This window comes from Molossus molossus, unplaced genomic scaffold (assembly GCF_014108415.1).
Source record: "Molossus molossus isolate mMolMol1 unplaced genomic scaffold, mMolMol1.p scaffold_m16_p_9, whole genome shotgun sequence".
NCBI lineage: Eukaryota > Metazoa > Chordata > Mammalia > Chiroptera > Molossidae > Molossus > Molossus molossus.
In genome coordinates this window covers 9,630,116-9,647,231 of record NW_023425403.1, presented here as the reverse complement: position 1 = coordinate 9,647,231, position 17,116 = coordinate 9,630,116, and the positions used below count along the sequence as shown (strand labels likewise).

Below are 17,116 nucleotides of genomic sequence, written 5' to 3'. Positions count from 1 at the left end.
CTCCTGCACGCCAACATCATCCTTTTGAGGTGCAAGTTTCTCCTCTGGTGTCTTCCAATCACTTCTAGCTGAGACTCCTCCCGTCCCACCCTGCACAGGCCCTTTCTAATCACTTTCAGCCCAGCCTTTTTGCCTCCAGTCTGCTCGGGCGATCCCACTGCTGGCAGAACTCAAACCTCAGCACAGGCTGACCGGATGCACCTGAGGAAGGTCCGGGACGCTAGGAAGTGATTCACCAGAGGGCAACCGCAGGGACTCCAGGGCTCATCACTGCAGCCGAATCTCACCTGCAGACCGAATCTCACCTGCAGACCGTCTGCGGGACCCCGCCCACTGCCTGCAGCCTGGCAGGCTTTTGCTAAACGTAGTGATTATCATTCACACCAGTGAGTGCCCTCCGATATTTGGACTGTGTGGTTAGCTTCTCCTTTCTTTTAAACATACGAGATGTATTTGTTCTATTTTTATAACGGTTATGCATCAGGGTAAAACTGCTCGCCTTCCTGAGTGAGTTCAGACCCAGGAACAACACAGATGTGCCCATTTGTCAGCTGCAGTGAACAAAGAGGTCTTCACTGAGCCGACTTATTCCCCTGCAGAGCAGCTCACCAAATGTCTGTACAGTTCACCTCTGTTAGAGGGATTATGGACCTGATTGCGTTTGAAGGGCTGAACCAAATTACCCAATTCTTCTTAAACAATGGTTTAACAGCTCTTCACGCACTCTCCTGGTTCTCCCCACCACCTGCCCAGGGTTCAGTGAACAGTGAGCTTCCCAGGAGGTGCTGGCTAACCCTCCGCCCATCAGCCCACAGCTCGCCTTCCCTGACACAGTCCTGGTCTTACCCAGAGAAGCCGCCTACTAAATCACAGGAAACCGGCTCTGAGCTCATTTGGTTTAAAACATTTAACAATGTCTATGTACTTCACTGTGACAGGTATATTCTGAAAACAACAACACAATGCTATCTTCTTCTCTCTTCCGGAGTTGACTCAAACAAGTGCGGTGTGCAGATGACACATTTCCCAAGTGCTCGTTTAGTAAATATCGATGCTGCTGGTCAAGCAATAAAGTCTTAAGGAACCTAAGACAATAAGTTTCATCATAAGCCTTTTTGATAATAAAGTGCATTAATGAAACCGCTAATAGAGCACACACAGTGTTTAGAGTGGGAAGGGACACTCACGATCTATCAGTCACTTCCTCCAAATGGAGAAACTGAGGCCAGAAAGAGGTGCAAATTTAGCCCCTGAATTGCCTAAACACTCAGCTAGTCAGGTGACTATCTTCAAACTGATACTCTGGCTTGGGATTTCACAACTATTACACTTAAAATATTTGACAAAAACACTGGAAGCCTTTGAATACTGGTTAATTCCATTTATTTGGAAAGGGGTTTATCAGTGAAATTGTTGAGTCCTTAATAGTTAAGGCAAAAGATTTATTTTGATTTTGTTAAAAATCTGTGCGATTTCATGCATTAGCTAGTACTACAGGTATCTCAAACTATGTCAAAGTGAATTTCTAAAGCCCAGGTAATTTTTCCCTATGTGGGTAAAACCTTCAGAATTGAACAGCAAAACACATCTTCAATCCAGAAATGAAGGTTAACACTTGGAAATGAAAACGCAGGTGAGCCGTTTTCAGGAATAAACTTTGCCATTTAAAAAGAAAAGCAGAACTACTTCAAGACTGCTCATTTGGATTTCAGAGAGCTTTAAAGAGAGAGGCTAATTTCCTGGCTCACCCGAAAGTTAAATGTGACCAGAACCAGTGGCCTCAGCCCTGTGTTCCGGGAGCCCATCTGGCCTCCCCTCCCCAGCGCCTGCTCCTGTGCGCCCCTCCGCTCCAACGCTCTCTCCTCCTTTACCTCCATCTCTCTCTTTCCTCCTCCGCTTTTCACCTTCCACTTTTTTATCTTTCGACCCTGACAATATAAAATATTAGCACGATTTGCTGATTTTTAAAACAAAAGTAGTTTTTTTATTCTTAATTTGAGAAACACCATTTTATATTTTTCCCTAAAAACGTTTTTTTAAAAAGGTTTTGATTTGTGTGCACCCTATCACTAATTCCTACCTATATCTTAGTCTCTTCTGAAAGGTAGGAGACCGCCATGTGCTGCCCTCCCTGAAAAGTCAGTACCCCAGCCCAGCTTTCTGGGAAGCTGCACACGCTTGGCTCCTGGGCGGCTCAGCGTTTCTCCTTTTCCGGTTCTGAGTGACCACTGGAGGCGGCAAAGTGGGACGCGCCTCTCCCTGGTGGCCACCTACTCACACGCTACACTGCTGCTCAGGCCAGGTCCCCCTTGGGGCCACAGAGTAAATGAAATGAGTAGCTCGCAGAGTAAAACCACATCCACTCATCTGGCATAAACAACTGTACCAAGTAAAAGGAAAGGGGAGTTTCGGTTACATTGTCACTCCAGATTCAGCAAAAACGTTGCACTCTGTTGTGAACGCGGGGAAGGCTGGAAAGCCCGCAGGATTCTGCTGACAGCTTTTCCTGAAACTACTTTCTGTCATGGCCCCAAGGAAAAGTCCCTTCACCGTAACAGGGATGTGGTTTCTTGAAAAGTACGGTCTCCGGGTTCGGTAGCCCGGTGGTCAGGGCTGGACCGAGAGCGGCTTTGCTGTGTGAGGGGGAGAGACCACAGAGGCCTCTGGTGTTAGGTATCATATCTTCCTGCTCTCGGTTGGAGGGATCAGCATCACCGCAAGAGAATGCCTGAATTTTCACAACAAATGGCTATTGTTTTCTTGTGGAATGTTATTGACAGATTCTTAAACATGCCTTAGATTCCTATAAAAACTGCTCACAAGCAAACTGCTCTGAAACAATAGGGCATTGTCACATCAATAGAACCAAAACAGCGAGTTTGGCTAACCTTTAATCCCCGTGGTGACGCGCGTTATAATTTCACGTGTCTCAAGGACGTGTAAGGTATGGCTGAATGTTGTGGGGGGCTCTTCAGAATCTGCTCTCTCTCTGCTCCGGCCACAAAGGCCTCCTTTGTGCTCCACTATGTTGAGACACAATTACTAAATGACATGTTTGTGTCACCCTAGGTCTGCCCAGGTTTTAGGGGGGCTCTGCAACCAACTGGACCTCTTAGAGCATAGCTATATTTAATTAAGCACCACCTGGGGAGTCATAAAATATACCTGGGGTGCAGACTAGAAACAGGAGTGTCTTTAAGGGCTACTCAGATGATTCTCACACGGGGTCACATTTGAGAACCGCTAGGTTGGGAGCATCTGAGAGCATCCCGGTCGGGACTACAGGAGGTGAGTAGGCAAACAGAAGAGTGAGCCATCAAACCAAGGTCTGAGAGTCAAGTCACATGACTGGTGGTCAAGAGTGGCTGGGTATCCAGATGTGACTCGTCATCCAAACAGACAGAACACTCAGCGTGTCTGCCCGAGCAGCAGACACGTGGGATCTCTAGAAGGGGTGTCGCCTTGCTAGCTTGGACGGCTGCTGAGGGGAATTTGGGGAAGAACAGGAACCCTGCCTGGTCGGGAAATCCCTATGGATACTGCCCACAGTCAGTGGCACGGGCCCTGCATCAGAGGAAGGAGGTCAAAGCAGCCGAGGGCCTTTCAGAGGACAAGGCCCGCAAGCCTCTCGCAGTCACGGGGCCGAGAGCCACCGGCCCCCTTTGCACTGGCGGCCCCGCGGTGGGGACCAGGACAGCTGGCAAGTCTTGGAGAGCCTGTCAGGGTTCAGCTAGGCCAGGCCTCAGCAGCAGGGAGAACAGTGGCTTCCCGGGGCTGGGAACGGGGCACTGATTTCTCGTTCCTGCTGCCCTATGTCTTCACATCTTCCCTCAGCCCAGCCCCGCCCCGCCCCGCCCAGCCCCACCCAGCCCAGCCCAGCCCGAGCTGTGCCAGTGGCCCATCCGACTTTAGCCTGGACCTGGACAGGACAGAGGGCACCTGGGAAGGGAGGAACTCACTCACGCTCCTCTGCTGACCGTCCCTCGCTCCCTGAGATCAGCCACGGAGAGACTCCAGGTCACGCCTGGGGTGACAGAGGCAGAGGGCACCTCCAGCCGGGCCCCAGGACACACTCAGCGCAGCTGGGAGAACGTGGGGAGGCCCTCCCCTGGCCGTCTCTCAGCCCCACCCTCAATCTTAGAGCAGCTGGCACGTGCCAGGAGACAAATTGGTTTTTCACTCTGGCTTCTTTGGCCCTCCGATGATTAATAAAAACTTCAGCTCTTTTCAAAGTAGATAGATTTTCCCAAGTTTTTGATTTGTTGGTTGACTGCTTTTTTGTTTTTTAGTGCAGAGCTTTGAGCTTTTACCTGCATGTTTCTTGGAGAAATTTCATATGTAATCTGTACTTGGATTTTCTTTGTATTAGTTACGGGGCTATGAATTAGTCTCAAGTCAATTTCCGTATGGTTATACTCACTGTTGCAACGTTTCAAAGCCTTGTTCTTTGTACAGCAATTCCTGCTTCATCTGTGAGAGTTCTCGCTTCAGCTTTTTAACCTTTTGTGAGAAATGAATGTAAATATAAATGTTTGTAAATAATTAGCAACACTGTTTGAAAAGATCATCCATTAGTAAACTATTAAACACATAAACACAGCCCTTAGTTGAACATTCACTCTGGTAGTTTCTCCTTGACATAAATTCCATGACAGGTAGATTAACTATGTTTAAATTATCGGTGATGAATACTATGACTGATGTGAACCCTCCTCATGTTATTTCGCAACATTCCTCCAAGCTCAACATCACTTGTGTGCGGTTTGTGATCAGCAGCCAGGCGGGGGGGGGGGGGGGGGGGGGGGGGTGGGGCGGGGGGGGGCAGGGCTTCAATCCCAGGTATCATTCACTCTAGCCCTGCGCACCCTGCAGAGCCTGCCCGGGTGCCCGCTGCTCCCTCTGGCTGGAGCGCTCTCCCCTCAGACCTTCCACCACCATCCACTTGTCACTCAGGTCTCAGCTCACACGGTACCTTCTCAAAAAGGACTCCTCCAGCCACCCCGCCCATGCCACCACACTGCTCTATTTAGTTCGTAGTATTTTTCAAAAGCTAAACTTTTCCATGTGCTAGTTTACTGCCTGATCCCCACGGGAAAGTGAGCCACACCACACCAGCTGTGCTCCAAGCTCCCAGAACAGTACCAGGCAACCAGTGGGTGATCAACAAATATCTGATGTCAAACTGATAAAAAATATTTTTCTCCTATTGCCGAATACATTCCTTGGTAACAGCGATACTGAGATCTGATGGGTCAGGACACCAGCAGAGGCCGGGTTTCATCTCCACGCAGCCCCTGAAACGGGGCTCCGCGTGTTAGGTTACAGCCTGCAGTTGGAGCACGTTCTGTCATACAGTATTGCAGTGGCTCCGGAACCTCGACTTCCTGTTCGCTCCACCCTTTCCACAAGTATCGACTGGCTCTCCACTATGCAAGGCCCCGGGTCCGCAGCGGGAATGAAACAGGCGTGATCTTGGCTCTCAATGGGCTCTTCTTTTTTTAAAAAGAAAAAACTTTATAATTGTCCACACTTTCGTGGCTGCTTATGTTTTCTTTTTTTATATTTTATATTTTTCCCAACACGATTTATCCCGGCCACCCCCTCTTCCACCTCCCCCCACTGCCGTCACCACACTGTTGTCCATGAGTTCTCTTTCTCTCTCAATCCCTCCAGCGCCCACACTCCCCTCAGTGGTTTTATGGGGGAGCAGATACTGAGCAAATAATCACCCAGTGAAATGCTCAGGACACTTCAAGCACGGCAGGGGCAGGGGACCTGATTCGGTCTGCGGTCTCGGACAGAGCCTGCCTGGGGAAATGACAGGTGAGCTGAGGTCAGTGGGGCTTCCCATGGTGGAAAGGGTTCTCAGGAGGTAGAGCACTGGACAACACCTCACCCATGGGGGCGGGGAGCTCAGCACACCTCTGGCTCACAGAGGCGGCGGGGCTGGGAAGGAAGCCTGGTGGCCCAGAGGCTTGAAGCTCTGCCGAGCATGTTTACTTCCCTTCCCAAGGGGAACGCTGAAGGGTGACCTGCCTGAGATTTTAAAAGATCACTGTGAGGACTCTGGGTGAGTGGACCAGAGGGGCCACTGCACCGCACTGTGGGCTGGTGAGTGGGCGGGGCCATGGAGGCAGTGCCCAGAGCCAGAGCACCGTGGAGGCAGAACCCTCGGCCCTGGTGAGGGACTCAGTGTGGAGGATGAAGGAGAAGATGTGTCAAAGATCTCATGAGTCCAGGGCTTTCTTTAAGACATTGTTCGGATACCCGTGAGACTTCAAAGGCAATTGGAATATTTGAACTTGGTGTTCAAAAGAAGTGTCTGCGCCAGAGACACAGCACCGAGAATCACTGACATACAGATGATACGTTGAATGCATGACAAAATGGGGTCACCGGAGAGAGTATGTATTGAAAGAAGACAGCTCAGGAATGTGCCTTGCCATCTTCATCTTTAGAAACTGGCTACAAGGAGAGACAAAACCTGCTGTGAAGTGGTGGCAAAGGCCACGGGGACCCTGAGGAGGAAAGGGGTGCTCACGGCCTGGGGTGAGGGCAGACCTCATGGAGGAGGAGAATCTGACCTGGACGTGGAAGGTGCTGTGATTCATGAAGAGCGATGAGCTCACTCACAGGGTATCACAGACACTTCAATTTTAGCGTTGGGCTAATATGTCGAAAAAGCCATCAAGAATCAATAGCTCATTCCACATGTACTTCTACTGTGACAGCACTTCCGAGAGCTTTGGACCAAAACGACTAACATTTTATTTTGAAGCAATAACAAGAGTTATTCCAAAAATTAATAGCAACTCAAACAGCTGGGTGGAAACCTGTCTTTACTTTTGAAAACAAAGTTGATAAAAACAATGGTGAGGGGGACATCTGTAATACTCTAAACAATAAAGATTAAAACACACACACACACACACACACACACACACACACACACACACAATGGTGATAGTGAGCCCATTAAGAGCAACTGAATTAAAACAATTAGTAATCTCATTGACATAAAATAGCACTCTACTCAAACTCATTTGGACGGCGATGACACACCAATTTAATTTCTTTTCAAAAATTATCATTTAAAATCTAAAATTAACATTTGACAATTCAGAATCTCTCGAAGTGATGTGAGTGACATTTTATTGTATGTGTATGGTTCTTGGAGAACCAACTGACATCTTTAGCTACTAGAGGACCACTGTTTCTACTCTTCCATTCTCCAACCCACCCTCAGGATGTGAAAACAAATATCCTTGGATCCCAGATAGAGGATGAAGCTAATGTTGACCTGAAAATTTAGCACAATGTGACTTTACTAGGAAGCAATGAGCTAAAATTCATGAGCACTCTATGTATTCCAGACGTTGTAATCAACAGAAATACCTATTTTCAATCCTCACAGCTCCTCCCTTACGTAGACCCAGTTTGATTCTTCTTCTATCGCTGAGGAATCCCGGGCCTAAAGAGAGTAAGTAAGTGAGCGGCTGAAGGTTTCACTACTAAGCAGCAGAGAACAGTCTGGAACCCAGGAGGATACTTTTAAAATTATAATTATAAAAGCTGCAGTTAAAATGGCATGATACTGCATATGAAATCAAAGACAAATGAGAATTATAGCAAAATGACCTAAACAACATCCATGGCCCTTATTTTAGTTCGGAAACTTTATTGTTCCTAGATCCCCCCACCCCCAGCTGAAGGCATGAATAGCCCCACAGGCCCTGGAACCTGCGTTACTGACTTTCCGCAGCCGGAGCCAGCCCCCAGCTGTACAGACCTTTCCTAAGGAACGAAGTCTCGCAGCCCAGGACGCCGAGGGGCAGGCGCGAGAGCCGTGTCTTTCGCAATTCCTGGCTTTCTGTGCTGACTACACTGAAGCAACTGACATTTCAAATTGATTTTCAAGTTACTTCTGAAAACCAGGAAGTCGCTGTGTTTAAGTGTGACACGCATGACTGGGCATCATAACGCTTCTTACCATCTCCTACAATCCGAGTGTAATAACTTTTATTTCAGAAGAAGGAGAAAGATGATAATGAAGGGAAAGTGAATTCCAGAAACCTGTGCACCCTGGAAGGATCCCAAGACAGGCAGGTTTCATGAGTCTGCCCTACAAGTGAACCCTGCAACATTAAAGCCATAATGAGCAAAATGGCATTTTGCTAATGACTCCCTTCCCTGTTCCCCGTGTTCCCCATTGTCTTGCCTGGAGCTCCTTAGGCAAGTCAACAAAGGGCGACTGTCAACCTGCTCCTTCTGGAGAGCCTCCCTCCACTGCAGCGCCACATCACTAATAAGCCTCACCTTTACAGAAAACGAGAAATCAGCTCTGGACAGTCACAGGATTAATAATGAAAACATTTCTGACCTGCCTAAGGAAGACAGGAAAATAGAATCCCAGATGCTTTCAGAACCCTTTGTGATGACTCACAAATTAAGTCATCAACAACAGAAAGGAAAAAAAAAAACAAAGCCAATGAGAAATATTATATGAAACATTGATGAAATAGACTACCTTGAGACACAAATAACAGACAAAAACATGGAGCGCCAATGCTAGATCTCCACAAGTAATGCCAATAAAACAGTAGGTTGCCACAGGGTTCAGCACAGCCTGGAGGAAGGTCTCCTTTGCGCGTGCACCATGTGCACTTGAAAATGATATGCATCTTGTTATCTTTAGATGGTATGTTCTACAAATGTTAATCTGATCAGGCTGCTTGATGGTACTGTTCACAACTTCAACAACTGTGCTGATTTTGTCTGTAACATTCTATCAATTACTGAGAGAGGAGTACTGATATAGCCAACTATAAATGTAAATTTGTATTTCTCTTTTCAGCTCTATTGGTCTTCTCTTTCAGGTATTTAAAGCTGTTATTATGTGTATAAATCTTTAGGGTTATGTGTATATATCATTATTTCCTTTAATGAACTGAGTTATTAGTAGAAAATTCCTAGTAATATCCTAGTTCTAACATTTACTTTGATATTAATATAAGTACTACTTTCCTTGCATTTGTATTTTCATAGCATATGTTTTTCATTCCTCTAATTTTTAACCTATCTGGGGATTTATATTTAAGATAGGTCTGTTGTAGCCTTAAGAGAATCGGTTCTTATTTTAACCATCCTGACCATGTCTGCCTTTTAATTGGAGCATTTAGACCATTTATATTTAGTGAAATTATTGATACAGTTGAGTTTAAATCTATTATCTTTGTATTTGTTTACCAATTGTCACATGTGTTCTTTTGTCCTTTCTACTTCTTTACCTGCCTCCTTTTGGATGGCCTGCATTTTTTATTCCATTTTATCTCCACTACTGGTAATACCTCTGTATTTTCTGCGTGGTTATTCTGGGCAGGTATCAGCAAATGACAACTTGTGGGTCAAACGCACACTGTGATCTAATTTTTTATGGCTCATGTCTAAAGAACGGTTTTCAGGTTTTTAATAATTTTCACCAAAAAGTAAAAAAAAAAAAATCTACGACAAACTGTATGTGGCCTGCTATATTCGTTTTCTGTTACTGCAGAATAAATTATCACAAAATTAAGACATCCCCAGGTCTGGCTGGGTTCTCTGTTCACGGGGTCGAAGAACTGAGCCTGCGGTGCCAGCCAGGCCGAGGCTCACGCGGAGGCGGGGGCACCCGCTCAGCTCCACTCCCGCTGCCTCGCTCCGGCAGAACTCAGTCCCCGCGGCTGCAGGTAGGACTGCGATCCAGTTTCCTTCCTGGCAAACAGCGCGGGTCAGGCTCAGGTCCCTTCCATGTGGGCTTCTCCATCTTGAACACAGAAACGGAGCACTGAACGCTCCTCATGCTTTGTGTGCTTTTTATTTGTTTTTGTTCATCCTCACCCAAGGAGCTGCCTCCCGTACCCTGACTAGGGCTGGGGATCGAACCTGCAACCCAGGAACGTGCCCTTGACCAGGAATCAAACCCAGGACCATTCAGGTTGGTGAGCCGACACTAACACTGAGCCAATCCGGCCAGGGCACTCCTCCTGCTTTGAGCATCTGACTTCCTCCTCCAGCCAGCCAGAGAAACGCTGTTTAAAGCTCATGTGGTCACCTCCGGCCCACCAGCATGACCTCCCACCTTCAAGTTACCTGTGCCATACAGCACAGCCGATCACTGGAGCAACACCCATCACATTCAGCCTAGCGGTTACAGTGGGCGGAGGGAAACTTGGGAGGTACCGCAGACTGCTGCTGACCATGTCAGCAAAACTCACAACGCTTACTATTTGGCCCTTTGTAGAGAAAGTTTGGCCACTCCCGCTCTAGTGTATAAAATAGACAGTCCACCTGCAAATGATATATTCCTTTATATACTGCCTTACGACAATATCCTTCCGTTTTCCCCATCCTTTGAGATATCTTATATTTTGTTCCTAAATATATTATAAACCCCACAACATATTTTTATAAGCAATGGTATTTAAAGAGACTTTAAAGTATTAAGAAGTCTTCTATTCACACACGTATTTACTATCACTTACATTTTTCATTATTTTATATAGATTCAAATTTTCCCTCTGCCTGAAGAAATTCCCTTTAACACTTAATATACTACAGTTCTGTAGGCAATCAATTCTCACAGCGTTTGTCTGAAAAAGTCTTTATTTTGCTTTCATGTAAAAAAAATTCTAGTAAAATATACATATAATAAAATTTACCCTTTAACCACTTTTAAACGTAAAATTTAGTGGCATTAAGTGCAACTATCATTACTGGTCATCTCTAAAATTTTTCATTGCCCCAAATGGAAACTCGGTACCCACTACACAGCGACTCTCCATTCTCCCCGCCCCCAGCCCCTGGTAACAATATTTCTACTTTCTGTCTCTATGAAGTTGCCTATTCTAGGAACCCCACATAAGTGGGACCATACAGTATCTGTCCTTCTGAGTCAGGCTTACTTTACTTAGCATAGAGCTTTCAAAGTTAATCCAGGTTGTAACATGTATCAGAACGTCAATCTTTTTAAAGGCTGAGGGATATTCCACTGCATGTACACAGGCAGAGCTTGTCACTGTGCCTGCTTCACTGTGCTTCGCCGATACCACATTTTCATCAACGTCGAGGCAGGACCTTCCATCAGCAAAAAAGAAAAAAAGAAAAAAGGCAACTCACAGAAGGCTCAGTTGGTGGTGAGCATTTTTTAGTAATAAAGTATTTTTACATTAAAGTATATGTTGTTTTTTTAGATATAATGCTATTGCACACTTAATAGCCTATTGTATAGTATAAACCTAACTTTTATATGTACTGGGAAACTAAAAATTTCACGTGACTCACTTTATTGCAGTATTTGCTTTCCTGTGGTGGTCTGGAACCGAACCTGCAGTATTTCCAAGGCATGCCTGGTACCATATTTTATTTATCCATTTACCTATTGATGGATATATAGGCTGTGAAATACCTAATTTTATGTGTCAACTTAGAGGGTGATTTTGGATGAGATTAACTTTTATATTAGGGCCCTGGCCGGTTTGGCTCAGCGGTTAGAGCGTCGGCCTGCGGTCTAGAGAGACCTGGGTTCGGTTCCCACTAGGGGCACGTACCTCGGTTGCAGTTTGTCCCCGGCCCTGGTTGGTCGTGCGGGTGGCAGCCACTCGATGTGTCCCTTCACATCGATGTTTCTCTCTCTCTCTTCCTCTCTCTCCCTCCCGTTCTATCTGAACAAAAAATGGAAAAATGTCCTCGGGTGAGGATAAAAAACAAAAAAACTTTTATATTAGGGAACTGTGAGTACACAGCTTTACCTCCATAACGTGGTGGGCCTCACCCAATCAGCTGATGGCCTGATTAGAACAAACCTCGCCAAGAAACAGGATTCTCTAGAAAACTGCCTTCCGGCCTCATCTGCACCCTGGGTCTCCCGGGTCTCTGCCCCCTGGCTTGGACAGGAGCCCATCACTGGCTGGCCCACACCGCAGACTTGGGCTTGCCGGTCTCCATGTTCACGTGCACCGAGTGTTATAATAACCCTCTTTATATGTGTACAAACACACGTCCTGCTGGTTTTGCCTCTTGGAGAACCCTGTAATACAGGCTGTTTCCACTCTTTGGCTATTATGAGTAAAGCTGCTACGAACATGGTGTATCAGAATCCGTCTGAGGCCCTGCTCTTGATGGTTGTGGGCATACGTAGAAGTAGGGTTGCTAAATCACACGGTAATTCTGTTTAACTTTCTGAGCAATGGCGTGCTGATTTCCACAGCGGTTGTAGCACTTTCCATTCCTACCATCGATGCTCAGGGTTCCGACGTCTCCACATCCTCATCAACACTTGTTCCTTTCTGCCACTTCTGTTTTGTAATAGCCACCCTGATGGGTTGAGACGTGCTCAGTGACTAGTACCATCTTTTCTAAGCTTATTGGTCACTTGAATATCTTCTCTGTCCCCACTACTGAGGTCTCTACCCGATGTCCCATGTCTGATGAGGGCCCTCCATTCTGGCTGGCGGAAGCACACACCATCCCCAGCCCCTTGTGAGCTCTGAGAACTGTCTGTTCTTCTGCTTTCGTCCCCCGCCTTGTCGTATTTTATACCATGCTTACTCAGCAGCCAAAGACCGGAGCAGGTCTCCTTAGAATTCTCCAGAGCTGGCTCCTGCTCTCTTCCACTTCCTGAACTTGGCCCTGCTGTCCTTCCGCTCAGGCACACAGCTAGACCCTGCACGGCCGACCGTGTGACCTCAGGCTCACCTCCCTGCTCCCTTCCACTGGGGATTCTACTGCCTATTATCCAATGTCTGCAAACGGTGGTTTTATGGAGCATGTTCAGTTCTCCAACAGTCTGTTGCTCGAGAGCAATCCGTATAGCAGCTGGTCCTTCCTGGGCCAAAACAGAGCCAGTCGCCTTGTTTAAAAGAGATTCATGTGATTCCAACAGGCTGGATTTTAGGTAGCACATCTCCCTGTTGGACCCAGTTCATCAATCTCTCTTCCTCTCTCTGCAGGCACAAGATCTAAATTTAGGGTCCAATTGGCTAATCTCAACCATACAACTCAATTCACCTAGATCCTGAAGGAACTCTCTCGGACTCTGATTCTTGGATTGAGTAGAAGCTGTAGTGCTCTGTCCACCACCCTCAACTCTAGAGCTAACTATGTGCATGAAAATGCTGAAGACTGAAAAATGTCTTTAGGATAAGTAGTTGTTACTTTTTTCTCTCACTACTTCATTGTCATGGCCTCAGGAGATCGTTTCTCCCAGAATTTAATGTGAACACATTAGGTCAATGTATTTATTGTATGTATGTGAAGGAAAAGTATCAAAATATTAGGAAGTGTTGGTTTAAATGTAGTCATTAAAATATCTTTATCTCCTACAGTTCCACAGAGCTAACTTCCATAGCCTTTTAAAAAGTGAGAAAATGACTTTTGCAGGCTTTACAGAATCATTTCAAATTGATCATTTAGGAATCATTATTTTTTTTATTCATGTCTTCTTAGACTATACATTTTCTTATAGGAGAAGTTAGCAGCATTTAGCTTTGTAAAATGCCATGAGCATTATGGATACTACGGTGTATATGAATTAGAGTGGAGGAGACTGGAAGTCATGGCCAGAGAAATTGACATGGTAGATTACACAGGCAGGAAAAACTAAGTATCTCCTCCCAACAGCACAGTCAGTAAAGGATTTCTTCTATTATTTAACTTGCACTATGGTACCATCAAAGCTAGAAAAGGAGACTAAATCATTAGGGAAAGAGAGAAACAAAACATTATTAAATCAACAAATGTGATCAAGTGTTATAGTTTTACTCTACTCAAAGTCTGAGGATGCTTGGGGTCAGGGGAGCACTACTGTGCTTCGAATTTTAAGTATTTCCAGGCACTGGCATGTCATCACAGAGACAACCGGGTTCTCACACTGGACAAAGCATCACTCTCATTTTCTCGTCCAGTCTTGCCTTCTTTCCTTTAGTGAATGGGAGTCAAGCCGTGTCATTCTTCATGTCGTTCAAAATTTGCTATGGTATACCATTTCCTAACCCAACACCAACTACAACACAAACTCATGTCTGAGTAGTGAGCTTCTAAAAGAAGCATCATGTCTAATGCACACCTTGGTGTCTCATATCAGCATTGCTCCATCACCTTCAACACCTTGAAAGCAGGTAAGTCACAGAGGAAAGAACTCAGGATAGAAGCTCAGTTTTAAATGCACCGTGTCTACAAAGATATCACTCGTGTGTCGTCAAGAAACAATAGTTGTTTGTAGTCATTTACACTCTCAGAAGATATATTTCTTTTCATTTGAAGACACTACTATGATTTTTGTCTGTTAGTTAGATCAGTCATTAAAGTGTCATAATTTGATGTGCACATGAATGGACTCTATTTACAATTACAAACTAAACTTTAAATTCAACTGTAATTCTTTGAAATCTGTGCACATGATTACATATAGGTGAGATTGTGGGTGATTTTTCTAAGTCCTCCATCATTGCTGAAAATAATTCAAAGTGAATTCATACTAACAGTGTGTGAGTCAATATATTTGAGAATATAGGAGCGTTATCACATTGTTGACATTGTAATAATAGCAGTGCCCACTAACCAGCCATGTGTTTAGAAGGGAGTACAAACAATTTTACCAAAGAGATCTTTCTTTTCTTTTTTTTCAAAGTTAGAAGTTGGCTCAGAACATGTGCTTTGGTGCTCAATAAATTTCTCAAATACATTAGTATTTCTCAAGATTTTCTTTGTGTCCCAGACAAAGGTGTGGCGAAGGCAGGGGGACGAAAGCGGGGAGGAGGGGCCAATAGGGGGAAAGGAGAAAATCTGTAAAACTTAAAACAGCAAAGATAATAAAACAAGAAAAATAAAGGGATTGTGAGAGCTCCATCAACAGTCAATGAGAATGACTGATATTGATGGCCTTTCAAAACTCCATCACTGAGCTAATGATTTCCTGGTGTGTGTGTGTGTGGAGAGGGGTTGGGAGGGGGTGCATGTAAAGATTTTCTATTATACTTTCAACATTTTTTCAGTTTAATTAAAATAGTAAAAACTTAATCGATTCACCAAAGATTTTCTCCACCAAATATCACCCCTATTTATAGTAGGGGGTATACGATTTTTAAAATATCAGTTGCATTTAAAATTTAGTTTGAATATTCCAGTCCCAGCCCAAGAAGACTATGGGACTATGGTCTAAGCATCTATCATGAATAAATAAAATAATACATTTTGCAGTAAAAATTTTTATATTCTTCTCAAAAAATTTTTTCTCTTCAGATAAGGAGTTAATTTCCAAAATATATAGAGTGCTCATACAACTCAACAAAAGGAAGACAAAGAACCCAATTAAAAAATGGGCAGAGCACCTAAAGAGACACCGCTCCAAAAAGGACATACAAATGGCCAAGAAACATATGAAGAAATGCTCAACATCACTAATCATCAGAGAGATGCAAATTAAAACAACAATGAGGTATCACCTCACACCTGTCAGAATGGCCGCCATCAACAAATCATCAAACAACAAGTGTTGGCGAGGGTGTGGAGAAAAGGGGACTCTAGTACACTGCTGGTGGGAATGCAGACTGGTGCAGCCACTATGGAAAACAGTATGGTGTTACCTCAAAAAGTTAAAAATTGAACTTCCATTTGACCCAGTGATCCCACTTCTAGGAGCATATCCTAAGAAGCCTGAAACACCAATCAGAAAGAATATATGTACCCTTATGTTCATAGCAGCACTATTTATAATCACTAAGATCTGGAAACAACCCAAGTGTCCATCAGTAGATGAGTGGATAAAAAAGCTGTGGTACATGTACACAATGGAATACTATGCAGTTATAAGAAAGTAAGATCTCTTATTTGAGATGGCATAAAAGGACCTGGAGTGTATTATCCTAAGTGAAACAAGCCAAGCAGAGAAAGACAAACATCACATGATCTCACTTATTTGTGGAATATAATGAACTAAACAAACTGATGAACAAAACTGACCCAGAGACATAGAGGTGGGGTACAGACTGACAAGCCTCAGGGAGGGGGGTTTGGGAGAGAAGAGATAAACCACAGAACTTACATGCATGTATGCATGACCAATGGACATAGACAACAAAGTTGGGGATGGGGCAGGGGGGATGGGGAGGAGGGTATCAATGGGGGAAAGGAGAAATATCTGTAACAAAAATAAATAAAAAAATTTTTTCTCAAACAATTAAATACCACCTTTAAAAGTTATGCATATAATAAAAAAGCATTAATTTATTCACTTCACCATTTCAACAACTAGAAATAGGATGTCAAAAAGTTACTGTTACCTTATTTGACCAAGGAGGAAGCTGAAACCTAATGATCACCAATACCTATGACCATAACATAAAATAATATAAACAGATGTTTTAGACATCAGTTCCTAAATGCCTGGTTCCCACATACTTGACCCACTAACTCTAATTCAGTAAAAAAAAAAAAAATGAAGCCACCTGCTACTACTGTTGCAAGATAATGGAGTATTGCACTAGTGTTTGGCTTTGTCTAAAAATATTGTTACTGTGACCAAAACTGCAGGCTGGTACTAAGAGACACCAATCAATGAGGGGTTAGTGCATTCACAAGCTGCTATTTCCACGGCCTTGCTCTGTGAATGGGACTAGCATACACAGCAATTTCCACAGGGGAGACAAGCCAAAAAAAGGCCAGTTTACCAAAATCCACGAGACTCTGCCAAGTCACCCACCCACTCCTGAAAGTGCGACCCGGCCACGCTGTGCACGAACAGCAGAGAGAGTGCCGCACCTGCTCCCGGCGTTCACACCACGACGCGAAACCCACCGCAGCCACAGAGCACAGTGGCCGATGTGCTAAGGCAGCGCTTCTGTGGTGAGAGTCACCCGACAGGGGTGTTCAACACGCAGGAGAGAAGGGAGCCACTCTGACCCCGTGTTCGTTATTCCCGTGCCTATGTCCTCGCTGTGAGGAAAGCATCTCCTTGCGGGCACTCCTGTCTGACGCCCAGCGATGAAATATATCAATGAAATACAGGCTTCTGATGGTGAGGGCAGGGCAGGCCTGGCATAAATCAGCTTTAGCTCAGATCTGGCTGCATCAGGGGACCGGC

At 44.9% G+C, this 17,116-nt stretch overlaps 1 protein-coding gene across 2 annotated transcripts in view; it reads right to left on the bottom strand.

Moving 5' to 3' along the window:
• Positions 1-17,116, bottom strand: part of WWC2 (WW and C2 domain containing 2) — a 174,584-nt gene that overhangs the window by 61,112 nt on the left and 96,356 nt on the right. For both annotated transcript variants that reach the window (XM_036250517.1, XM_036250518.1), the window contains exon 5: positions 4,421-4,500. In XM_036250517.1, the coding sequence (XP_036106410.1) occupies positions 4,421-4,500 (80 nt within the window). The remainder of the gene's footprint in view (positions 1-4,420; positions 4,501-17,116) is intronic.